The 26,135-nt window shown below is 45.1% G+C and overlaps 1 protein-coding gene across 1 annotated transcript in view; it reads left to right on the forward strand.

Annotated features, from left to right (window-relative positions):
* Positions 1 to 19,421, forward strand: part of PLCL1 (phospholipase C like 1 (inactive)) — a 188,766-nt gene extending 169,345 nt beyond the window's left edge. The window contains exon 6 of the mRNA XM_008931117.3: positions 17,622 to 19,421. Within this exon, the coding sequence (XP_008929365.1) occupies positions 17,622 to 17,804 (183 nt within the window). The 3' untranslated portion in view covers positions 17,805 to 19,421. The remainder of the gene's footprint in view (positions 1 to 17,621) is intronic.
* Positions 19,422 to 26,135: the final 6,714 nt, after the last annotated feature.

Raw genomic sequence — 26,135 nt, forward strand, 5'->3', positions numbered from 1 at the left:
CTGTGTGTTCTGTCTTACTAGGACTCCAACTGTTAGTACGTGCTACAAGACATCTAGTGGTTACATTTTCAGGGATGGTTTCAGCACTCATCCATGAGTGTATCTGTTAATTATCCTGCATTTAAATTAATGCTGATTAGATATATCAAGAGAGAGGTTGCTGAATGCAGAAGGCATACAATTATTTAATTGCTAATGCAGTTCACTCTTTGGAGGAGGAATCTACAATTTTATGGTGTCGTTGTGATCAATGTTAGCTCTGGTGTGACTTTATGCAGCAAAACGGTGCCCAAATAGCACTTTTGCAGGATGATGTCCACAAATGACCTCTTTCTTTGCCTCAGTCATTTGTGACAATCAGCCTTCAGTTGCTTGGGAAACCTGCAGCATCCAGACCTCTCACTTGGGTTGCAGAGCCCCAAATGCACACTTTAAGGCTACTTGGAGAGGTAGAAGCCAGGTTTCTGGAAGATGTACATACAAGACTATCTGGCTTCACCTAAACTGAGATGAATTTAGCATCACTATAAGTTACTGGAGTTGTAACTGTAGCTTTTGTTAGGAACAAAAGCTACATATCGGACAGTCATTGTTATTCTAAAGCACCTTAAAAACAGATTTTCTGATAATCTTTGGAAGAACTAGTTCCATTCACAGCATTAATTTAAGATTTATTATAGTGCACTGTGGAAGTGTTTTTGAATGAGTACTCTACAGTACTCTAAAAGCATCTTGTAAGAGAGATTTATTTCGGTCTTTTCACATCAGTCCTTTTTCCTGCAGTAGGCAAGAGCCATGCCTTTGTTCCTTGGCGTGCTGCAGAGTGGACAACAGAGCATCCTGGCAGAATCTTAGGAATATTATATGTGATTAAGCACAATGGTAACAATATATTCTATTATGTTATATGATTGCTGCCAAAGGATTTGCTTGACAGTTTACCCTATCTAGATTTTTAAATAAGGACATGATGAATTCATGAGTCCCTGCAGACCTGCTGCATTCTATGTGCCATTTATTTCTTTCACTGTAAGTGTCAGTTAGGCTTTCCCCTGACCCCCCAAAAATTCCCTGTGTCTTATCTCCCTCCTTTTCCCAGTATTACCTCTGTGGACACAAACGCATTGGAGCTCAATTTGTGAAACTGCAAAAACAGATGGAACATAAGCCACAGTGTTTTAGCAAGTCTTTTTATTTGCTCTCATCTTCTGACAGTGAAGAGCAAGAGCTGTAGGCAGGAGTGGTTTGTGTGGCATGGAGTCTTCGTGCCTGCCTTTAGATGCAGGGCTAATTGTGTTATTCCATGTGTACTCATGTCTACTCATATCCAGATCTAGGTAAATATATTTTGAATATGGTTACCCCAAAGGCTCTTTTTCTGGAGAGACTGAATGTCTTTCCTGCTGTCTAATCCCCACATTGTTTGCATTTCCTTTGTTGATGCAGTTCACAGTGGTGTTTCAGACTTTTAAACCTCTCTAGGCTGTGTGCCCTGCCTACTTTTGAGGGTTCTGAGACCTGCTCAGCTGCAGCTGAGATTGGCCAAGCCAATCTGTGATTGACAGATTTTACAAACATATAATGAAATACAAAGATGCTCTAATTATTCACGGAGTTACTGGATCAGCTTGATCTCTTACACATGAGCTGAAGAACAAATAAAAGAAAAATAATACAAAACAGCTGGCTTTCTGAGAGTGCTGGAGAGAAGGTGAAGAGGTCCATCGAGGTCAACATCCATTTAGTCTTATAAATACCAATATGCTTAGTTTGAGCAGTTTATTTGAAAGTAGGGGGAAAGATGAAGGAAAGGAAAGATTTAGATTGTTCCTTATTCAGTCTGTGAAGAGCATGGAGAAGTTGCATGGGAGTGCAGGTTGTTTGCAGGCCCTTTCTGTGCTTTGAATGCAGTGGTGAGTGCAGGGAGGCTCCCAGCCCCAGAGCTGCTTTCAGGGCAAAGCCTGTGCTCCTGGCCCTCAGGTCAGTCTCCAGGGCTCCTCTGTATGTGGAGGTGTTGCAAGATCTTTCTGGGATAAGGGATCTAGAGTCCTTTAAATGGTATTGAGTTACAGCATAAGGAGATGTAAGTTTGTGATCCACATGCAAAGCTGTTTTGATCAATGTGTTTTGTAAACTATGGGAACCAAGCCCTGTGATCATTAGGTAGGATAGGCAGACCTTTCTTTTACCTAACAGAGTACTGTTCTCTGCTGATCTGGTTGATAAATGCCTCCTTCATAAGTGGTGAATGCACTGTTTTTTATCTGTCTTGCCTTAGCCCAAAGGCAGGAACCAGAGCTCTTTAAAAGACTTGGTGGACTTTGCCAGTTGTATCTAGTGATGGAAACTTCTCAAGTTACTTCAGCAGTATGTATTGGGGCAGAAGGAGTGTAATACCAGTCCTTTAGGAGTACTAGTTAATTAACTGGAATATGCTGTTCTTCTTGGCCCTCAGCCATGCTGCTGGAGCATTGCTCTGGGGAGGATGTAGTGAACAGTCTCCAGTGAGTATAGCATGACCTCTCTGGGTACCTGGCTGTTCCCTGTGAGTTTTTGAAGCCCTAATGGTGTTTCTGAAAGGTCACTGTTTCCTTGGTCAAGGAAAATTCCAAGACAGGAGTTGGATTTAGAACAAGTTAAATATTTGTGTGTTTAACACATACATCAAGGCCACCCAGGTAATATTAAATCTGCAAGTAGAGAATGCTGGCACTAGCAGGGACTAAGGGGGGAAAGGAGACCAAAGATCACCAGGGTTCACAGCTCTTGCTCCTTCATGATACTGTGAGTTTTTGAAGAGATGTAGGAGGGCATGGAGTCCGAGGATGGTCTGACAAAGAGAGACTTTGTCCCTTATTAATCATTTATTGCTGGGGTTTTGTTGAACGATGTCACAGCAGGAATGTTCCATTGACTGGCAAGAAGTGATTGTCCAGACATTCAGGTCAGGCAGTGCTTAACTGTCCAGCACAGGGATCCACACAGACCTGCACTTGCCTGCCTGCAGCGCTGGTGCTTGTGATGAGCAGCACTCACCTCCCCACATCACACAGCCCCTGCAGAACCAAACCCAGTTCATAGTGTCTGTTCATCCAGGGAGCATGCACAATTTTCTGTCTTTTCTCCAGCCCTTTACACCTATTTGTGTCCATAGAAAGTAGGACTGGAAGGGTCTGTGAGAGGCTGTGTAGTTCCTCCTGTTAGCTGCTGTGGATCTAAGCCCTGCTTGAATATTTGGCATAGAAGGTGCTTGGTATGAGGCTCTAGTGTTTTCCACAGTGATGTGGCAGACCCAGGGACCCACTTGGCTCTTGGGGAAAGAGCTGATGGCCAGAGTCATCTGAGCAGAAATGTGTGTCTCTGCCAGTTTTCTTGCTTTGCTCTTCCTCTTTCCTCCCACCAGGGCTCTGCTCCTGCAGGTGTTTCACAACAGTAGGTTTAGGGATGAGACCCTCCTGCAGTCAGTGTGGGACCCAGGAGCACGACAGACCGAAAATGGAGGATCACTAAAGTTCATGCAGGGATCAAGTGCTGTGAGGTGCCTTCCTTTGATGTAAAAGCTTTTTTTCCTGCAGTAAAAAGTTCTGCAATTCAGATGAAAATATTATTCCTTCAGTTCTGCTGGGATTGTATGTGTGCAAACCCACATGCATGTATGTATATAGGAGGTGAGACAGGTCATCAAATATATATGCAGAATGACCGTAACTTTGGCATAAGAAAAGACATTAGAAAAGTGAAAGGTGTCATGAAAAGCCTTGAGTGATACCTTGCTTAGTCCTTGAACTTGACTGAAATTAGCCAGAGATAGATGGCAATCAATCTTGTGATATGCCTTTTATTTTGAGTGATGGGACAAATTGCCAAAAGCCATGGATCTGATGCCAAGCTGCTGGCTGTGCACGCAGGGCAAGATGCATCATGTTGCAGTGAGGGAGGTGGGAGACAGGGCCAGAAGCATGTGGGGTCACTATGCCTGGTGCCTCTTGTGCCAAGGCCACCTCAGCAGCATGGGCTTTGAGCCTGGGTGAGGGCTGGCGCACTGAGGTGCTGTTTGGAAAACCAATTTTAGTGTCACTTCATAAATGGAGGCTTGTCAAGATGCTTAAAAGGCATTAGTCTGTCAAAATAGGTGTCCAGCTCTCTCCTTGTGTAGGCTGGCAGCTCAGTGAAGCCCTCTGCTTAGTTGTCTGTCCTGCCTCAGTTACCCCTCTGTGCCTCACTGTCATCTCAGTGTTTACTGTCTCTCCCCCCCAGCCTCAAATCCTCATTCCCTCTGCTTTGGCCCAGCTGAGCGTTATCATCTAAATCATGCTAATTCATGGGAGGTGAACCGCCATGTTCTTTGTCTTACCTGTGTGTCCTACTGTCCCCCATCCTTGACCTGGACTAAACTCCACATGGCTCAGGAGCTGTCCCTAGCTGTGATGCAGTTCACATGAGTTTAGCACTCTTGCATTCTGTGCCAGTTTGCCCTGGGGTAGCTGTGTGGGACCTGGCACCGCTGTGCTTGTGCCACTGGGGCAGACCCGTCGCAGCCAGGGCCCCAGCTGTGCTGCTGACGTCCCTCTTTACCACCCTGGGAGGGATTTTGGCACCTGGGTGTGAAGGCCAACTTCTCCTGAGGGGGTGTGTCATCCGGCCGAAAGACTGTGCACCTGGGAAAGTAATTAATAATGTTCAGGTGATGGTGTGTGAATACAAAGAGGGTTTGTTCTCCGAATGCTCTTTTAAGCCACAGCAAGATTATGACCTATGAAGAGGTTATTTGAAAAATCAGCAGGTAGGGTTACAAGTTTATTGAAGATACTCACCTCTTGAGGAAAAGGAGCTAGTCCTGCACACATGTGTACCTGAGAAGAACTGCAGAACTGTGCTGGAAAGTTGGTACTATTAAGAGGGGGAGAGGGGGCATGAGGGGAAGGTGACTGAGTGTTTGTAGATGGTTCCCCACCAAAGGACGATTGCCTGTGTGTAAAAATTGGATCAGTGTCATCTCCCATCCCTTGAAGGAAGAGACAGTGTAAGCAGAAGCTGCAGATGGCATAGGAACTTCAGCAACTTCTGCCACCATCCCCTCCCTCCCCTGCAACGGTGACATTTTCATCTGAGACATGGATATCAAAGACTGCTGTACTTGGCAGTTGAGTTAATTAACACAACCTGGAAGTTGAGGATCTAGTTTATGCCAATCTGACAACATGACCTCATTCAGAGGAATTAAAAAGGCTATAATGAAAGTATAAGTTTCAGCAGAAATTCACACATTTCTTGCTTCTGTCTGTCAATGGCTGTACTAACAAAGAGTGAAAGAAGAGCAGCTGGCTCTGTCTGGTGTTGCAGGTTGCATTATAATGCAAGCTGAGCCCCAGCCCTGCCCCTCAGAGCTTGGGCAGCTCAGTGTGCTGGAGGGATGGGAGTCTTTCATCTGGGCCCTTGGAGTGGCACTGGGCACATGCCCCAGTAGGGCCTCCCAACACCTGGCCCTAGGGAGGGCTTGGAGAGACCTTTTCCTTCCTGGGTTGGCAGTGTCCTGCACTGCCTTGCCTGGATATTTATTCCTGACACTGAAGGTCAGGGTGGTCAGTTAAGCAGGGCAGTATTTCTCATTTATGGAGAGACACAAAATGGATGTTTTTTCTTGGATTCAGGGACAGACTGTTGCTTAGAAAACTCCAGTTATCTCTTGATGCAACTTGGAGGATTCCTGATGTCCCTTAAATAACATAGGAGAGATTCAGTTGTACAATTGCTATTGAAAATACATGTTAAATTTTAAAGCAATTTCAGGTGTATTGTGGTCTGCATATATTTAGCAAATTCACTTTACAGCCTAGAAGTTGCATTTGCTTTGCTCATCTCATCCTAGCTAGCACATACTCCTGTGTCTCACCCATGCAGAGATGACACAGGTGGTGCCTACCAAGGTGTTTTAAACTGTGGAATGCTGTCCTGTGTCCTGGTAAAGATCTGGTGGAGCTGTGATTGCTTGAAGGTTATTAAAATATGGGTAGAGAAAATGCCCTTTGTTTTCCTCCAAATGTGGAGCTGGTGTGTGTCAACTCAGTGTCCACAGGCTCTGAGAGGAATTTTTCCCCGAAGCAGCTGTGTTCCTGTACCGTTAATTTCCCTGGTTCATTTAGACAGGGGTCTTTGTGTCACTGGGGAATTTCTCATTTTGTCAGCCTGTGCACACGTTGCTGTCCTACAAGGGAGTGTGTGTCTGAAGGAAGGGCTCCACTTCTGAGGGGTTTCATGGTGGGACAGGGCACGAGGGAGCCTCCACCCACAGTTGGTTTTTATCTGAATTTTTGTAGGGCTGTTGAGTATCAGGGACAGACCAGGGTACTGATCTGTACATGGTGGGAACTTTAAGAGAGGATCACTTGTACATTGTTTTTTTCCCAGCATTCACTTATTGTTAAATGTGAACTGTGCTATTCTGTGGGAGCTGTAACTGGTGCTAGTCTGAAACGGTTATATTTGAATGATATGTGCTGAGAGCTTTAACATCTTCTAAAAATTACCTTTGTGGTATATTTTGAGCTTGTTACAGCTACTGTCTGCGGATCACATAGAGTTTCCCGAGCTGAGCTTATAATTGATGGCAAGCTGACTGTCCCTTTTGTTATGTGAATTACGTGCCAGCATCTACAAAAGCTGCTCCCTGTGGGGGAATGGGTGTCTAATTTAAGACAGCTCCCTGGGGGAACTCAGAAGGCGATGAAAGCTCCATCCGAACTTCCTCCTCTGCGGTTGCTGAGAGGCTGTCTGGGTTTTCCCTGGCACTGTCGGTGGCCTCAGTCAGATCTGGTAATATACTTTATAACCGAGTGATACCTGGCCCCTGTGCTTTGCTGAAGCTGGGGGGTAACATGTCTCTGTATGAATGCCAAGTCCTCCCCTTCTCCTTCACGAGCACTGATATGAATCCTCTCTCCACGTGTCAGAATGTGCACAATGCCATTGCTAGCCAGGACCTTTGATTTCTTCTGCACTTGTGTGAGTACAGTAGTCAGGGGAGCCAAACTGAATCCAGCAGGCAGTAATTTGCTGGCATGACTTTCCATGTTTTCACTGTGCCAGCCTAGCTTCCCTTACTGCCTCCTGACATTGAAAAGAGAAAATATTCATGCACACCACTACATATTCTGAGGGCTGAGGTTAAAATAAAATGCTCTTTAACTCAGTGGTGGTATTGATTAATTTTTGTTGCCTGAGCCACTAGCAGTAGAGGGCTGTGGAGTAAAGATGCTGTGTTAACATATATGGTTACTGGCAGTATGGATCTGCAGGGAGGGCTGGGACAGTTAGTGAAAAGCCACAAACTGCCCTAAGGGAAAGTTGTAGGTGTTCAGTGAGACCAGGCGTTTGTGCTGCCTTTATTCTTCCCTGGATCTTATGGTGGATCCAATAAGCCCTAAATGTGGGAGGCATTCCCAAAAACTTGCACAGGAGCTAGGGAACTCGGAGGCCCAAGTACTTGTGGGGGAAAGTAAGCTTTACTGTATGAACAATGGACTGGGAAACTGCAATCTTATATCTTTGACAGCTACAGTCTTCTTTTACCTGGGTCAGATGAATTCAAGTGCAAGGTGATGAAACCTGCAGCAGATAAAGGTAATTTTCTTATGGGTCATTTCCCCAGTTAAAGGTGGGATCCATTTGTGGAGAAAAGCAGAGACAAATTCAGCAATTCTGATGCTGTGGCAGCTGTTATTTATTTTTAGATCAGAAAAAGAAAAAGATGGCGTTACTGATGTCAGAAAGGCTATGTTCATATGAGAGCAAATTAAAAATACACAACACTCAGAGGAGTAAGTTAAAAATGCTTATATAGTAGTTTTTGCTCCAGCATCCTCTGCTATGGATCAGACATAGGTATTGGCAGGAGGAGCCTTACTGATAGGTTGTGATCTTTCTGAATAGAGTGGGGAGAGCATTTAAGTGCTCTGTGTGTTCTCACTCAGTGTCCCTGGGTTCCTGCTCCTGGTGATGCTTGTGTAGGTAGCAGTGGGGAGGAGGTGAGCTACATGAAGACATTGAAAAACACCTGAAATTTTTTTTTATGTTTTCAAGCATTGACAAAGGTGGTGGGAGTTGGACAGCCTGAGGGGCCTAATTGAACAGTCTGGGATGAACAGGCTGAGACTGGGGGCTGCCAGCAGCATCAGAAGGACAGTTCCCTTCAGAGAGTGGCTCAGTGGGTACGGAGTTGGGTAGTAGAAATTCATTGTCTCCAACCCTCCCCAGTAACTGTGGAGTTAATACTACAGCCCTCTATATCAGTCTTAAAAACTGAGTTAAATTTTGCTGAAGTCTCTTGTTTCTGTGGTATAGCATCGTAATGGATTGTAAATCATGCTTGTTCAGTTTCCCTCATTGACATTTTGGGGCAATGAATGTGTAAATGAATACTACCTTCCCTATCCTGCACCACTTAATTTTTGTGCTTGGCTCACTCAGTTTGCTGTGTGTCTCCATTCCCATCCTTCCCATTCCCATGCCTGTTTCTGATCCCTGCTGGTTTTCTCCTCCCCTCTCAGTTGCTTAGTTTCAGTGACTCTCTGCCTGCTGGGTCAGTGCTGCTTGCAAAAATAACCATACCCGCTCTTGTTTTCCCTTGATTTCACATCTGCACTGGGAGAGCAAGTCTGGGATTCTCCCGGGGGAATTGAGCCCTGTGAACATGAGGCCCATGGCCGCTGTGTCCACAGGAGCCTCTTTAACCACTGGCTGGGGGAACACAAGCAGAGAGGGTGGCTCAGCTCTGCTTTTACTGAGCTCACTGCCCAGTCTCACCAGCAAACCTGCCTTTGACTGTGGGGGACCAGAATGACAGGGATAAGGTGGATCAGAGCATTTGCTTAAGGATCTTCTAAACACCTAGCAGCTAGACAGTGGTTTGTTTTAATTCTTTTTTTCGTGTGACTTAACCTTTCATGTGATTTGGAGATTTTGGTCTCAGATTAAAGCTTTCTGCTTCAGCATAAAGTTGTTTGTGGCCTGTGCTGCTTGTGAACAGATTAGAAACTGACTGCCCACAGCACCTGGCATGAAGGGAGGAAGAGCAGCCAAACCAGAGGGGTGTCGTGCCCCAGCTGGAGCAGTAGGAACAGGGAGCTCAGATGGCTTCTGCAGATAACCGTGCCCCAGTCAGCTGGTGATGTTGGCCAGCACCACTGCAGCAGGAGGATTTGCAAACCATATAGTTGCTAAGACATTAGTGCTTGAGGCACGGGGTTACTGAGAAAGGAGAGACATAAGGGGCTGTGTGCAAGAGCTATTCGTGAGGGTGCTCTGTTACCTGTCCAGAAATGCTGTGCTCTGATGGCACAATTTGATTTCATCTTGATTAGATTATTTCAGTTAGTATTAAGCACAGCTGTAGGTATTTTTTTAGCTGTGTTTGTGCAACATTGCTGCAACACTTTCTCCCTCCAAAAAAGCCCCAAACCAGCACAGTGCCTGTTTTCTTCCATCAAAACAGAATCAGCCACTAAACCTTTCCAAGTTCTAAGGAACTTAAGGGACATTTTGTTGTCAACACTGAGATGAAGGACATGATTTTGATGTTAACTATGTGCTTGCAGCCCGGGCAGCTGTGAGTCAGCACAGAGGGCACCAGGGAGCTGGGGCTGTCAGCTATTCCCAACCAAATGTTTTGCTTTGGGGTTGCTTTGCACAGGTGTTTTGTTAGCTGCAAAACATCTATTTTCCTGAAGCTGGTCCTTTTACTCAGAAAAATTACATGCAAAAAAAAAATTGTGCACTTTCTGCCTCAGTTTTCTTCCCCTTGTTTTGTTTTTCTGGGACTCTCTGGACTTTACTGGAGTTACCAGCAGGTGCTGGTACAGGTACCTGTGGGTTTTGTGACCAAGGGAGGACTAAGAGATAAATGCCTGGACATACAGCTTTGACTTCCATGTCATGGCTACATATCAGAAACAAATAGTGCTCCAATTTCTCCAGTAAAATGGGATTTTTTTTATTATTAATTGTGCACTTCTGGGCTCCCAGTCAACCTTTTAATTTCAAACATATCACCAGAAGAAAAGGCAGGTTGCTAGCATGGAGGGGTTGACAGAGAGAGTGCATACATTTGTGGCTGTGCTTGCAAACTGTCTGCTAGATGGAGTGCCTGAGAGACACACAGGCAGCTGAACAGCTCAGCACATGGCTAACATCAAATTAATGGCATTATTTCTGAAAGCAAATTCCTACTGAAACACAGTTACAGTCAATGTTTGCATTCATTGCTTTTGACAGCCTGATAGAGCATAATTTAATTTAAATGCCCAGATGAGAGAGAAGCATAGGCATTTTAAAAAAAAAAATAAAAATAAAAGCCCACTCTTTTTATACATAAAATGCCTGCTTGAAGGAATGAATTAGTAGCCATATAGTGCAATTGACTTGCAAGAGCCCCTGGATTTCAGTGGAGAGCTCTGTTTAATGATCAGTAGGGAAGGCTATAGTATGAGTGCTTTGCCACTTTGGTGTTCTAGCAAATGCTTGACGTTAATTCCTTGTCAGGCTTTGGTCTGGGGCCAGTAGGGTTTGGAAGGGCATTCGACTGTTTCAGAGAGCAAGCTGGCCATGTGTGCCCTTTGCCTTTATCTTGTTAGGCAAATCCTGTAAGAGAACTACAAATACAGACCCTCTTACCTAAGTTGCCATGGCTGCACAAGGCAGTGATATACTCGCACTGGCAAGGCCAACAGCCCGAATCAAAAGTTTTTCTAAGTATTTACTTATTTGCTAATTGCATGACTGTTCTCTTTGAGGTTCTCCTTGTAGAAAAAAAGTGTTCTGTTCATTTCCACCTCCTAGGCTGCCCTCAAGGTCTTTGTTTGGCTGTGTCATATGGTTTGGATATATATAAGTTGTGGGCTGGCAGTTTTGTAAAAACTGTGGACCCTTGCCCTGTGTGGTACATTGGGGGCTGTCTCTTGGTATCCAGCACAGCCATTTAGATTTTAACTGCACCTTTCCAATAGATGGAAAAGAAGGTGAGAAAGGGTGTTTTTCAGGGGAGTGCTATACCAGCAGTGGTAGACAGCGTTCCCTCTTCCCAACCGCTCATGTCATGGCTTGTGCTCTGGGATTGACTGCTTGGCTGTGCAATGAACCAGCCTTCTAGAAAACTGACCAGGCTGCTGCAGAACACCTCTGCAAATCCCTTTGTCATCCTCTCCAATGCAGACCTTTGGGATGAGACCCAAATGACCCAAATGGTCCTTTCTGGTAGGACTTATGACCCTGTGGGGGACCCACACTGGAGCAGCCTGTGACTGAAGGACTGCTCCATGTGGAAAAATGACCCATGTTGCAGCAGTTTGTGAAGAACTGTTGCCCATGGGATGGACTGGCGCTGCAGAGGTCCATCAAGGACTGTCTCCCTGGGAGGGACCCCACGGGAGCAGGGGAAGGACTCCTTTCCCTGAGCAGCAGCAGAAACAACAACTGACTGCAACTCCCATTCCGTGTCTCCCTGCACTGCTGGGGGAGAGGAGGTAGAACCTGGAAGGAGGGAGTTATGGGGGGAAGGTGTTTTTAAGTTTTATTGTACTTCTCATTCTCCTGCTCTGATTCTGTTTCTAATAAATTTAATTAATATCCCCACTTTGAGTCTGTTTTGCCCATGACAGTGATCAGTAAGTGACCTCTCCCAGTCCTTATCTCAACTCATGAACCCTTAATTATATTTTCTCTCCTCTGTCCAGTGGTAGAGGGGATTGAGAGAGTGGCTTTAGTGGAGTCAAGCTAGGGTCAACCTACTACACCTAGGTGGATATTTTCTTTTTCATACATCTCAAATCTGTTCTTGGTGTGATGTAATTGATTCTCAGCTGTGTTTCCTTCCTGCAAATTTTTGCTAGACCCTGGTTTGAGAAATGGGAGAGGTGGTCTCTGGCTGTCAGTTACATGCTGATAGACTGAAATGAGATTCTCAATTTGATGTCTGAAATTACTAGCAGATACTACAAAATATGATGACTCAGGCCCCTGCAAACACTCGGTTGGATTGCCTGATTTACTCAGTGTCAAATTGTTGCTGTTTCAAGATCCTGTATTTGGTCCAGAATAGGTAAGTGGGAAGCTATGCCCAAAACCCAGACCTTAAATGATAAACCAGTAGCACAAGGAATGCCATTTAAGTACCATTTTTTATATTTGTGACCTTTTTATTTTGCTCACACGAAGTGAATTTCTGCTATGCAAAGGTTTAAAAATAAATTGGAAAGTAACATTTGGCCCCCGTTTTTCCTGTGGTGTAAATCATTTTTGCAATCCTTTATTTTTCAATGTGCAAGAAGTGATTATATGTTTTGTGTCTAATCTTTGAGCACAGTAATTTTTCATGCCAACATGTGCATTGTGATCTCTGTCACAGACAATAAAGCAAAGCTCTTGACAAACTATATGCAGTAATAATGAAAAGGGTGGGGTTTTAAAGTCTGCTTTGATACAGCAACGCTCTGTATGTTTTTTGAGTAGTCTGTTCTGAAATGTGAATGCATCATAATCAAATTCATATCAATTGTTCCCACATTTAACTTTGAAGAAAGCGTAGAAAAATACCTGCTTTTTGTAGCAAGTTTAGCATAGCAGTCTAATAATTTCATTAATGATTTCCTCCCCAGGATTACATTTTCAAAGCCATGTGCGATCATTTAATTATGTGCCTTCTTATTAATACTGAACACAATTAAAGTCCCACTATGATACCTTGAAAATGCACCCTTTGCAGTGAATGCTGCCTCCACACAGAATATCCCAATATTACGGCAGCTCTCCAGCATTTTGGCTATCTGAGTCCCTTGGCACAGACTGTCAGTGCCGTTACCGTACCCGTGTTGCCTCTGAAACGTGGAGTGACGCAACGCTCGCGGCTGTTTTGTGTGGCTGTGTCTGGCTTTTTCAGCCAACCACTGGTGTTCACTGGCAGCCTCTGGAGATTTTGCTTTGTGATTAAATAATAATGTAAGAGCTTGATTCTTTGAGAAAAAGGTAAAAAATAACAGTAATATCATGAGCATGATGTGGGATGAGTGTTAAGACTGTTATTTATTTGTATTTACTCAACCCTTGAGGCTTGGAGAGGAAAGCTCCCATAATGTGCTGTCAGAGAATATGTCTGCCCAGGAGATAAGCAACCGTCTGCTTTAGCAAGCAGCAGATTACAAAATGGCTTTTGCAGCCACTGTTTCAGCCTCTCTGGAAAGATGGCCAGTTTTGAATGCCAGGAAGGCCCAATTGCTCAAGTGGGATTTTCTTCTTCGCCAGCAGTAAAGCAAAGTGCTTGTGTAGGGCAACCTGTCAGTACAGTTCACTTCTGCATGGGCCGAGGGGTGGCCTTCAGGATCCTCCTGCAGCCCCTGATGCTGGTGTGGGCACCTGCCAACACAAGGGCTGAGGGTCCTACCTGAGCCATAACCGGGTCCGCAGTGCTGTGGGGTGCTCACAACTAGCAGTGCTTCATGACCTACATGTTGTGGGGTGTTTCCCAGAAAGCACAGGAATAGAAATAATAATTATTAATGCACATACCCATGCTCATATATTGATAGTTATGTAGAAATATACATGCAACGTACATAAAAGAAATAATATTGTGAAGTTGAACACAAAATGGTCCCTCTAACCTATCCCAACCCACCTTTCACTTCCCCAACCCTGGAGTGGATTGCTGTTGGATATAGAGCTGCCATCTTGACTCAAAAACTTAGGTATTTGATTGGAGAAAAAAACCCTAATTGAACCAACAACATAAGGAATTTGTCCCATCTGTGGTCATTGCCAGTGTCTGTCTAGAGCTACTTATGCTTCTTAAAGCCTTTCATGGGTTGTCACTGAAACTGAGCAATATGGAAAGGCACAACAGATTGTAGGTTTTCTAAGCAGTATTAACCTGTCAAGGGTAGGGGCTTATAGTCTTACAGTTGCTTGAAAAGCTGGATTATTTGTACAGTAATGTTAATTTCTGCTCAGGTTTTGTAGTTAGGTGTATGAAATCTGACATTTAATGTTCCCTAACCCTAAATGAAAATGGGCCCCTTGATCAGTTTTTCAGGTAGAACACCTGATTAACCTCTTCTGGCATAACTCACTGTCATGCCAAATGCTGCGTTTAAACTTTGTCACAACTCTTTATTTTCAGAAAGGCTGATGATACCAATAGCAGAAGGGAGATAGATGCATAGATGCCAAAGTGGAATGTCACGATCTCTCTTTGGGAAGTAAGATACTTTGTGTGTAAGGGCAAGAAGGATGGTTCTATGTGCAGAGATGATCATGAGGACTGTTTTTTGAAGGTTGTTTCAATGCAATCATACTTGTAAAGTTTACTCTAGCTTCTATCCAGTATTTAGTTCGTTAAGGTGTTGACACAACTTTACTGACATTCTTCTTAAGTGGATTATGCTCACAGCGAGTTTTTCAAAGCAAACAGATGGCTTTTCAAACAGAGCATGCCCACAGATTTTTTTTTTTAATGGTGTCTCTAGAATTATGACAGCTCTGTCAGAGGGGGCTGGTTTGTCGTTAATTTTCTCACGACAGATGATTCAAAATCATTTTTGCTCCTTCAGCTTGCTCAAATGAACCAACTGTTTAAAAATAAAAAACATGAGGAGACTAAGACATTGAACTGTACATGAATGGAATTGCACTATTTTGATAAGACCATTTCTGTTTTTAGATCACTGTAAAATAAGAATGTCTTCAAAATATTGGAAGTATGCTCAGGAGGAGTGTGTGTCTTCCCAAAACCTGAAGACAAGTTGTGCATTGCCTCACACAAAATCTGTAATCTGAATTGCCTGGTTACTCAAATGAGAAATAAGAATATGCATAAGGGAGAGCGGGTGGCTCAGCACTTTGACATAGGTTGTGGAGTCCCTTGGCTTCTGGGGACTTCAGATGTGAGTCTTGGCAGGACAGACTCAGGCTGTTGCCTTCCAAGCGGTGTATCCAATCCCGAGTAGCTCCCTTCAGATGAGTGTCTCAGTCCCTGGTAAAACACACCATTTGTGGGCCACCTGAGAAAGATTTCCATGCTTTGCCCTCACCCTTAGAAGGAAGAGATGTGAAGAAAGTGCCATAGACTAAGCTGAAGCTTTTTGTGTCATCCTGTGGAGCTGTATCTGTCTCATGCTGTTGCATGACAGGAAATCCTCCTCTGTGCACAGGGTGGGTGAGTGCTCCCACTGCCCAGGGAGATGCCAGCCATGCCGCAGCAGAGGATGGGCTCCTGGAAGTGTTTCTCCAGACACCCTAACTAACAGGGGACACCAGTGTTTTAGGGGTACTGGGCCTTCATCATCATCATTTTACTTCTCTGTTGCAGGGGCTGTCCCAGGTTTTGGACTTAGTTGTTCTTAACTTAGTTGTTCTCAACTACTTTGAGTTGCTTCTTGTGCTAAGGGAATTTTTCTGTTCTTGGGCATGAATTACGTAGCACCAGGTTTTGACTTGGAGAAGTTAAGGCTGCAAAGCATCATCACACTGATTTTGTCAGCTCGTTGGTGCAACCTTTGGTGTCTTCAGTCCGGTGTGCATGATAGGAAAAAGCAGCCACCCCACTGCAGTCAGGGGGATTTAATCCTAAACCCAACCTACTTTAAACTGCAGTTGTGCAGTTTGGAGAGATTGAAGATGTATTGAGGAGATACACCTTTTTTGATAACATCATGATGTCATTAGTGATATAATACTTTATGTGGCAGTGTTGTCCCTATTGCTGCAGCACTGGCACTACTCCTGTGGCATTTGCAGACAGGGACGGAGACCAAAGTGGGGCGGGATGGGTCCTTGGGGCAGCTGTGGGGCTCTTGAATTCCTGCCTACTGTCTTTAACCGTAAGTAAAATCTCTGACCTAAAATCGAGATCACAGCTATGTGAAATATCTGCTGCATAATTTATTCTTGTTTTGGTTTTTTCAAGCCATGCCTTCTCACTGGATCCAAAGCTATTTGTCCGTGTATTCCCATAGCTGTCATGCTGCCGAGATACAAATCTCTTCAGAAGAGCTTCATACCACATAGCAGAGAGCCACTCGCACAGTCCCAGTGCTTTTTGTTATTCTCACATTGAGTTGTATTCCCAGCATCTGGATAGTGATTTGCATCGTTCAGCAGGGACAAATTCATGACACCAGGAGATGAGGCAATCACGTTCTCAGGCACAGGCTGCTGTCCCTGGATGACGTGGTTTCCCACGTGGTGTTTACCAATGCAACAGACTTGCAAGCCACCATTGTTTCTTCGTTGTGAACATTGTTTGCAGGGGCTCAGACGTTGTGAGTCCAGTGCCAGGCGCTGGCAAAAAGGGAACTGTGCTCATCGGTGTGGGATAAATCCTTCCTCTTAGCTCTGGGGAAAGGGAGAGTGGAGAGATGTTCCCACTGATGGAGGGTGTCATGTTGTGACTCATCCAAACATCTGATATGTTTTGAAAACCAAAGGAGTGGCAGTGATCACTTGCCCCTCCAGCAAGCCCCAGGTCCTGCTATAATATCTGTTGTCTCCTCTGAGACCTGTGGAAGTACCTGTAGTCCACAGGACATCAGATTGGGTTGCAGGGATGTGAATGTGATGTTTCAGTCAATGGAAGTATTCCTTCTGAGTATGTGTATAACCAGCAGCAGTGGGTGCTGTGCTTTAAGCAGTACTTTGGGTGACATTAGGAGAAGAGGAACTCAGGTTCTTAGTGATACTGAATTTTAATGACCAGATGCATGTCTTGGCTTTTATTTATTTGTATCCTGTAGCACCAGGATCTTGTCGCTTCACAGCACTTGAGATATCAATGTTGCATAAATATTCATTTTGGCATTTCTGAACACCACCTCCTTAATACAAATTTAATGTAACACACTTTTCCTGATTGTTACAAATTGGATTGACATCCTGCTAGTCACCTCACCTTTATATGCCCTGAGAAGATGCAGAAGCAGCCCTTTGCTCATGAAGTCTCATTCCCATTCACCTGCTTGAAGGTCCCAAACAAAATGGTTCAGATGCATTCCCTGTAGTGCTACAGGATGATGTGTTTCACACGAGCATGCAGCTTGGCCTGCCTCTGCTACAGGAGGGCTCAAGGCTGGGTAGCAAATCTGGGTACAAGGAGGGTTGGGTTACCAGGGTCTCACGGCTCTCAGGGGGTCCTTGGCTGGGGACACGCAACCATTGCCATGTGGGATCTGATGCCAGGGAGCAAGGATAGAGCAGTGGCATGGGGAGGGGAGTAACATGTACCATCACTGCCCTGTCCCTTGCAGGTCCTTGCTCTTGACTGTGGAAGAGGAAATGCCTTCCCCCACAGCCTCCTTCAGTGCAGGCCCCAATTACCTCTCAAGGGGTGGTGACCTGGAAATGGTGGGAGTCTGATGTCTGTCCAGTGTGCTGGGTGCTGCCTTCCTCACTGAGCTGGTGCCAGGCTGCAGAAGGGGCTTTGATCCTGTTCAAAGAGTGGATCTGAGATGGGAGCTGGGACCTGTTCCATGGCACTGAGCAGTATGCCCCAGAGGCAAGGATGAGCAGTACTGCCGCCTGTGGTCCCGAGTGATGTGTGCAATACCTGACTCTCTCCTGCATGTCTGTCTGTGCATCCTCAGGGCCAAGGAGATCTCCTGAAGAACGCCAAGAACGAAGCCCTGGAGAACATGAAGCAGATCCAGCTGGCGTGCCTGTCGTGCGGACTGAGCAAAACTGGAAGCGGGCACGCGGACGCCAAGTCAAAGCGGTGCCTGGAGGCAATACAGGAGAAGGATACTGGAGATGAGAACGGGAGGCTGTGAGGGGAGGCAGAGCTGTTGCATTTGTCACAGATTTCAATAACTCTAAACTATTTTTTTAAAGCATTTAAAAATTCACACGGGAGTGCCCTCTGCAGGGTGTGGTAGTATTAAAATCCTCACAATGTCAGTATTTTAATGCAGTAATTTATCTAAGTTAAGCTCTGGTAGTGAGATTTCTAATGAAGCCAAGCTGTCTGTATGCAAGTGCGTGTGAGCGCGCACATGCAAATCCTGTAGACGCCCTTTCATGCATTGCATTAGCCATTTGCTAATTTATTCCTTTGTCATCTTTGAATAGGCCTGTTCATTCTGAAGATCAAAACAATTTGAGAGCACTTGTGTCAGTTCCGGGCTTTGTTTTGCTCTCCAGCTTTTTATCATTTAACTTACAGGCTACATTACTGTTAAGCTGTTCAAACAAACAAACAAACAGAATACAACAAATGTCACTGACAGCTGTTTTTGTGAGGACAAACCTGGTGATTTGCTGCAGACCCTGAAGGTGATTTTTAATGAACAACTACAACCAAGTAAATGGGATATCAAATGGTCACAGTTGCTAGGTAGATTATCGGTAGATTTGAGATGTATCTTTTGCTGAATTTTAGCAAACTGCTCTTCAGGGTACACCCAGATAGCACATACTAATGTAAGAACTAGCTGATTTATTTCATTCCAGCAAAACGTTGCCACCTTGTAGATCTGCAGGACAGTTGCAGTCTTTGCTGATAGGCATTAACTTAAGTAGTAATGAACATAGCTAGTCAGCCCTGTAGTTATGAGGAGAGCTGTGAACACCCTTTGGTGGTCATGAACTCTGAAAGCGAGCTTCAGACCATTCTGAAACACCCAGTGGTGCCAGTACTGTAAGGAAAGTTTTCCAGATTTCACAAAACGTGAGCTTTAGTGCAAGAGGTGTGAGAGGTCAGACGTTGCTTGCCCCCTTCTGCGTAGATGTTGAAGTCAGTTGGATGAAGCAAGCAGGATCTGGCCTTATGTTTCTGTGGTTGAGAATCGTGCTGGGCTAGAAATTTAAAGCAGGGTCCAGAACTGCTACAGGTGTAGTGAGGAGAAATAGCTTGGGGAAAAACAGGGTACCAGCGTTTTTGTGCAGCAGTTACAAATATCCTGACTCCTGTCATATGCTTAGGGTAGTTCTGAGATTTGGCTGCCTCTTAGTGCCACTGTAGAAAGGAGACGGAGAATGTCACGAAGCAATGCATCCTCATCCCTCCCGGTGTCCAGCTCATGTATGCTCACAATATTCATTTCAATCATTTAAGTACTGTGCTTGAGTGTTAGTATTTGTGTTACCTTTAACAGGACTAAGTATTTTATGGTTATAAAAAAAGACTATATTTATTTAAAGCATTGCTTTTATTTTTAAAAGCTACTTTTTAAATTAATTTGATTAACAAATATGCTAATTTTCTGAACTTAACAAAAAGTAATTGCTGAAAGTTTGATCATTGGAAAATCTTATATAGCTATTGTGTTAAGTTATTTTTGACTTCTTAATAACACTATTATGTTCATGTTGCACATTACTGAGAGAGTAAAGCTATGAAACAACTTTGACCCATGTTTTTACAGTGATTTGACATAGAATCATTTTACAGTGATTTAACAGTGATCCTGGATAAAGGTGGGTTAGATTGGGTAAGTCGCTTGAGAGAAGGTCTTGCTCTAACAGGAACTGTGTTATCGCAAAGGTTATAACTCAGATGCCTTAAATACCATTTTAGTAAAATTTGCCATACTTATTCAGATCCAGCCCTAAATCCTCTGTTTATTTCTCCATTATGAGTGTATTCAGACTTCACTGAGGTCTGGGGGAGTGTCTTTTGTGTTTCAGGCAAGGCGTAAAGCCAGATCAATGGTATAAATATGCACATTCACATTTTACTCTCTTGGGTTACCTTCCCAATTTCATCATAGGTTGTATTTATATAAAAACAATGCTTGGCCTTCAGTATTTACAGTTAGGGAGGATGGAAATTGTTAACCCAGCAGCACCAGTTGCAAAGGATCAGCCTTTGGAAAGCATCTCTCGGAACAGAGAGGCGGCTTGCCTCTTGGTGCTTCATTTAAACCTAGAAATGACTTGATTTTCTCAATCTAAAAGGATATCCTGATGTCTACAGGAACTGCTGGCAAAATACCTTCTAGTCTTCCTGCATTCTCTGATGTTATGAACAAATGAACATAAAATTAAATAGAGAAGGGCTGTTTTTATGTGCTCACATGGAAAGAGGGTACAACATAGCTCTCACTCTACAAGCATAAGCAGAACCAGAAGTGGTTGGATGGAAATATCATAGCATGCACACACACACCTTTCATGCTATGTCCTGTGCCAAGGTCATGCTGCATGGCTTTCTGTGCCAAAATATAGAGAGTAGAGAATTTTAGTCACCCTGGATTACCCCAAGCAGCTGGGACCACTCCTGGTGTGGGCATCCAGAACCCCACAGCTCGAGCAGCTCCATTCTCCCTCCTGCATCAAGAGAGAGGCTGGCAGCAAAAACTCATCTCATCTTCCTCTGAACCCCTTTGAAGGGAGTGGAAATGAATGATAAAGTGGCAGTCGGCAGAATAAAAATTCAGCCTTAAAGGAGAACACGTGGCAAAATCACATCCAGCATCAGCAACAAACACACACAAGGAGACTGACTGCCTGACCTTTTGGGGAGGTGTTTCATGGTGTACCTGGCTTCCTGCAATGGAACAACAACCTTCTCTGGGCCCCGTGCAGGTACAGTTTGCCTGATGTCCCATGTGAATATTATCTATTTGGCTTCTCTGGAAATGATGTCAGGAAAGTGTTACAGGTATTTGCAATTGTTTACAGTGTACTTTAACGGCTAGAAATCAGAGAAGCTCTCAGGGATTGGTGTGGGGAGGTATCTGCCAGAGGGAGTACAGAAGTGAATCTACCTGGGTTGTCTTTGCCGCTGAGTCCTACATCTTTACAGTATTTATTTTCCCTGCGTCATTTTCTCATCTGTAAGATAAGAGTGATGATGTTTTCCTTCCCAGGCACAGATTAGGTTACACATATCCGAAACACCTTTGAATTTGCTGTTGCTCTCAGGAGAACATCCAGGTGCTGTGTTTGGGCTGTCCTGTAACACCAGTGTCTGCCAAGTCCTTCCGCTGCTGGTGAGCACGGGTGAGGCAGCACGTGTGAGGAGGGCTGAGCCAGGACCTGCTCCCCTCTCCTGAGGACATCAATGCCTCCAGCAATCAGAGATACATTGTCTATGTGCCTGCGTGTCTGGTCCCTACCAAACTGGACTCTTGGTGAAGCGTGGCAGAGGGACAGCCACCTCGAGGGTGTTAAGTTCCTGCAGATTTCCCAAGCAAGGATGGGACAGGTGGTTCAGAGAGGCCCTGGCAGCACTTTCTCTGTGGCACAAGGCTGCAGCGTGACCTCTACCTGTCAGTTAGGCACTGGGGCTCATGAGAGAAAGGTTTCACTTGGATTTTGCTTCTGATGTACCTACACGAAGGCATCCAGCTGTGAGGCATGGGAAGAGGCTGAATTAGTCCAACTGTTCACAGACCTGATTAGCCTTAAATCAGCAGGGATAGTTTTTACCAAATTTCATGTGCTGGCGTGACCAGCAGGACTTGACCCCTTTCCCCTCCCTCTCCTGAGCTCAGCACGAGTTACAGCACCATGCTGTTCTGCTACTTTCTGTATCATTTTTTATGCATTTAGTTCGCTGTTCTTAAAGGGATAATGGAGCTTCCCAGTGAAAACAAGGTGAGAGTTTTGTTCGTCCTTCAGAGATTCATCTCCCAAAATAGATTGTTATCAGATAATTGCATGCACAGAGAGTGTTCCTGTATAATAATACATCTCTTCCATCTCTCTGTTCAGACTGAAATATTAGGTCATAGCCTCCTTGGCCTCCATCCCACTCCTACAGGGATAGGCAGCAGCCTCACGCAGTGACTAACTCATGAAGCTTCAGATAAAATAGAGGTGAGGGGGTCACAGGAGCCTCCAGCTCTGTGACCACTCCTGGGTCACAGTGTCTTCTTGTCTCCACCACTTGCTGTGGGGCTGAATGTTGTGGCCCTGGCTCATATCACAGCAGCGGTAGATGATGTACACATTCAATAAATCTGAGATTTGCTTCTTGTAAAGTGCACTGCTTAGCAGGAGAAAGGTGATTGTGAACGATGAAAATATCTGGGCACAGTGAATGTGCAAACAGCAGGCACCCAAACGCCCTCCCTTGTCAGCCCTTCTCCCCTCCCTGGGCAGGCATGAAAATACAATATTTTCCATAATATTGTACCAGTAAAACTGTCTCCAGATTGTCACACCAAGCACAAGGCTGTAGTTTCCCCAGGAGGCTGGTGAGTACTGCTGGGATGTGTTTATCAGGTGTGAAGCATGAGCACTGTTTGAGACTATTCTGGCACGGTCCTGTCGGGTCGCCTTTGCACAGACTCAGGCTGAGCAGTCTTGCATTTGCTTTCCACAGCAAGTCCCTGAAAAAGTGTTTCCTTTTTAAAGTAAGGTTGAGGACTGTGTGAGTTCAGTAACCAAGATGTGACTGACCAGGCCAGAAATGTGATGCAAGTGCTGTCTCACCAGCTGTTCCTCTGCAACAGAGAGTACTGCGTGAACATGCCCCCAGTCAAACGGGTCACATTTTAAATGAGAATGTTCTGCTGTTTTTGATTATTTGAAACAGTTTATGAATAAATTGCTTTTGCAGAGAATATTCATGGAGTAATTTCAAGAAAATGTGCAGAAGTTAAATTCTTGGCAGACAACACATGAGCAGGAGACAGTGTTATGTTTGACAGCTGTTTGCTCTGCACAGTCCACACCACCCTACTCTGGGAATTGGAAGAAAAATGAATGGTTCCAAAGGCAAGTTTGAGTTACTGGCAGCGTTAGAACTTTTCTCCCTAATAGACTGCACAGCAGAGACTCGTTCATATATGAAAACATGAATATAGTAGGATTGGGAAGCAAATGTGATACTTGAGGCCAGAAGTGAGCACGGAGAGTAGGTGCATTTTGGGATGTCGTGTGTGGGGAGGGATGCTGGGTGTGGGGCTCTGCATGGGCAAGCACTGGAAGAGAGCCTCCAGGAGGAGCCTGGAGTGGCAGTGGCAGTGAAGGGCTGTTTGGGCAGGGAGCAGTTTGGTAGTGGGTGGGGTTGGTTTCCATCAGCAGAAGTTTGCACAGATCTCAGTGAGAGCTGGAGGTGTGATGACCATGGCAACTGGTTCCATCCCTGACCCATGGGTTACTGAGGTTGTGGGAGAAACCCCCAGGGGATGGGAGAGTCTGTGGCCACAGTCCCTGGAACTAGTGGCATTCCCACCATGGGAGTGCTCCTGGAGCTGGGTGGGCTCACAGCACTGATGGCACAGGGTGCAAGCAGCTTGTCACTGTGGTGGTAGGAATGCTGTTCAGCGCTGTTCAGGCTGCAGGTGTCAGTCAGTTTTAAGTGGCATCTCACTAAATCATCTCATGACTCTGGCATGCAGAATCACAAAATTGCTATGCTTCAATGACATAATGTGCCACCAAGAGCATTGTACCTATTTCTGCTTGCTATAGTGTGTTATTTTTTGTAAGACAAAATGAAGCATATTTTTTGACCCAACTTCACTGAATGTCTGTAGTTCATCTCAGTCTCTGAAGAGTATTTAATCACGAGTTTAGGATATAGGAGGAGATTGAATATGCCAGGCAAAGCATTAATTTTGGATGGCAGCTGAAAATAAGATACTAGGTATACAGGATGGAGATGAGGTTAACAGACAAAGACTAATATCAATCTGGCTTGTTTGGAAACACATGCGGGGAGAATGGAGGATACAGATGAATTATTTGTGTGCTTCCTCAGATAGAGTCTGGTGGACCAGCTACACATAATGCAATTAAAAATGAGATAGAACTTATGATTCAGACAGTGGGCGCTGCTATGATTATTTATGATGCTGATGGCTGGAGAAGGGAGCTGGCAGCAAAGTGCAGTTGCAGCGTTAGTGTGCCACGTGCAGGGGAGAGGGCGAGTGGTGCTGCTGCTCCTCCTGCATGAAGCAAAGAGGCCAAGTATTGTTTGCTGCTGTGCTTCAAAGCTGGGTTCTCCCAAGATGGAAAATGAGTGTGCTGGAGGGACAGAAATGAAGCATTTAAGAGCATACTGATCTTGGAAGTCCATTCTTGTTGGTGTACTTTGCCTTGAGGATTCCCCAGCCTTGACTCAGGTGTGCTTTGCTTCTTTGCAGCAGCCTTCCCACACAAGGTGTTTCCAAACCCAGGGCAGCACAGCTAGAGCTGAGCCATGCCACTGACCCCCCCCTCTGGCACCAGAGGACACCTGGTTTGCTCCTTTTCTTTGTGCTCCTCAGTGGACTCCAGTTTTTGTGGAGTCTGAGCAGTGAGAAGGAAATTATTTGTACAGTGCTTTTGTGTAGGGCCAGTGGGCACCCAGCCCAGGGCCACAGGGACCCTTCTCTGGATGTGTGGGACTGCCCAGGGCTGGCTGCAGCTCTCTGCGGGGCTGTTCCCTCAGGGACTGCCTGGTGAGACCATTTTTGGGAGGCTCAGATCAACCTCAGTGTGAGTGGGCTCAGCTCCCACCAAAGCCAAACTGTAATTGCACCTGCTGGTGCTGTGACTACATTTTGCTTGTATTTTGCCTGTGAGTAGCTGGACACCCACACAAATTGCTCTTGATTCCTGCTGAGACCCATCTCAGCTTCCCACTGTCTTGCCAAGGCAAGCAGTCCCAGCTCCTGAGGGGAGGGTGGCAACACTGCTTCAGGACTGCCATTAGATTGTGTTTTGGAAGCAGAGTTATTCTGAGGTATTTGTGGCATTGGCCAAGAAAACAGTCTAGTCTAGAGGTGTACAGCAACAGGCAGGTGATGATGTGGTAGGGTACCCCCTTGTCAGAACAACCAAAACATTTTAGGAATGACTGAGTGCAGAGCTGAATCAGAGTAAACCAAAAATACCAAACTTCATGAGATTGGCTCAGGTTTTCAAACTGTGTTTGAGGTTGGCTGGGACTTGCTGCAAGGCACATGCCCCATACAGCAATCAGAAGATGATCCTGTGTTTCTGGAAAATCTGCTGTGGTATTTAGGGTCTGAGTGGACGCAAGATGTGTGTGAGCGACCACCTGCAATCCGGCAGACTGGGGGAATCAGCAATCCCAGGTGTATCTGTGGGTGAAAGCTTGACTATTGCCACTCTTTGCTCTCCTCTGGCGTTTCAGACCTGTGCCATGTCAACCATTTGACAAAGGAAAGCTTTTCACTGGGCCAGCATTGCTTGCAGAGCTCAGCTGCTGGGGTGGCCCAGCAGGGCTGACCAGGCTGAGCCCTTCGGGAGCAGCCTTCGTGTCTTGTCAGTGCTGCTCCACCTGCCAACCAGGGTGTTACCCTGAGCTGTTTGTCAGCGAGCTGGGCACTGTCTGTTGGCACAGCTGACCTCCTTGCTGAGCCATGGGAACCCACACATAGATTTGCATCTCAGTTGTTTGCCATTTGATACTTGCATTTCTCATCGTGGCCGGCTTGGCCCCATCACGGGGTGCTTTGAAAACATTGTGGCTTTTATTTCAGCGTGTTCTCCCGTCACGGGATGTGTCAGAAGAGCTACAGTGACAGCAGAGAATTAATGGCATCCAATAGTTCTACTGAGTGCAGTGTTTCTGCTTGTGCCGGATTGTGTCAGTTCCACAGAAGATAATTTAAAAAATATTTTTGATTATTAATTCTAACTTAATATTTCATAACAAGGTGGTTGCAATAAACCGGTAGCTGTGATTCATTTGGGATTGTCCCCCCCAGGTCTTGAGGGGATATGTTATGTGAAACTGGTACCATGGTCTGTCACTCTCTCTTTGTGCATAGAGGCTTTTGCTAGGGGATTTTTTTGTTGTCGTTGTTAATGCTTAAAGGTCATAATTATCATCAAATGAACACAAATGTCCACAGGAAGAATGTTTCTACCAGGCATCAAAAGTAAGGGCAGATGAAAGTCTCCGATGTGGAGTTCAGATGACAGCATTAATGAAGACAGAATGGCACCAGTTTTGATTTCTCTCAGTATTTATGTGAATTGGATATGAAAATGAACTGAATAGTATTTATTAACAATGTGCATGGGAAAAAGCCTTAGGCCTGGTGAGGAATTTTTATGGAGTAGCATTACATCTTGTGGCCTCTGGATCCCAGCTATCCAGCAAGGAAAAAACAGCTTGTGTGTCCTTAGTTCCCAAGGGAGCAGGTAGCTATAAGACCTGCCTTTTTTCTTCTAGAAGGCAAGCAGGACACGGATAA

Source organism: Manacus vitellinus, unplaced genomic scaffold (genome assembly GCF_001715985.3).
Source record: "Manacus vitellinus isolate BGI_N305 unplaced genomic scaffold, ASM171598v3 scaffold_20_pilon, whole genome shotgun sequence".
In the NCBI taxonomy this organism is placed as follows: Eukaryota; Metazoa; Chordata; class Aves; order Passeriformes; family Pipridae; genus Manacus; species Manacus vitellinus.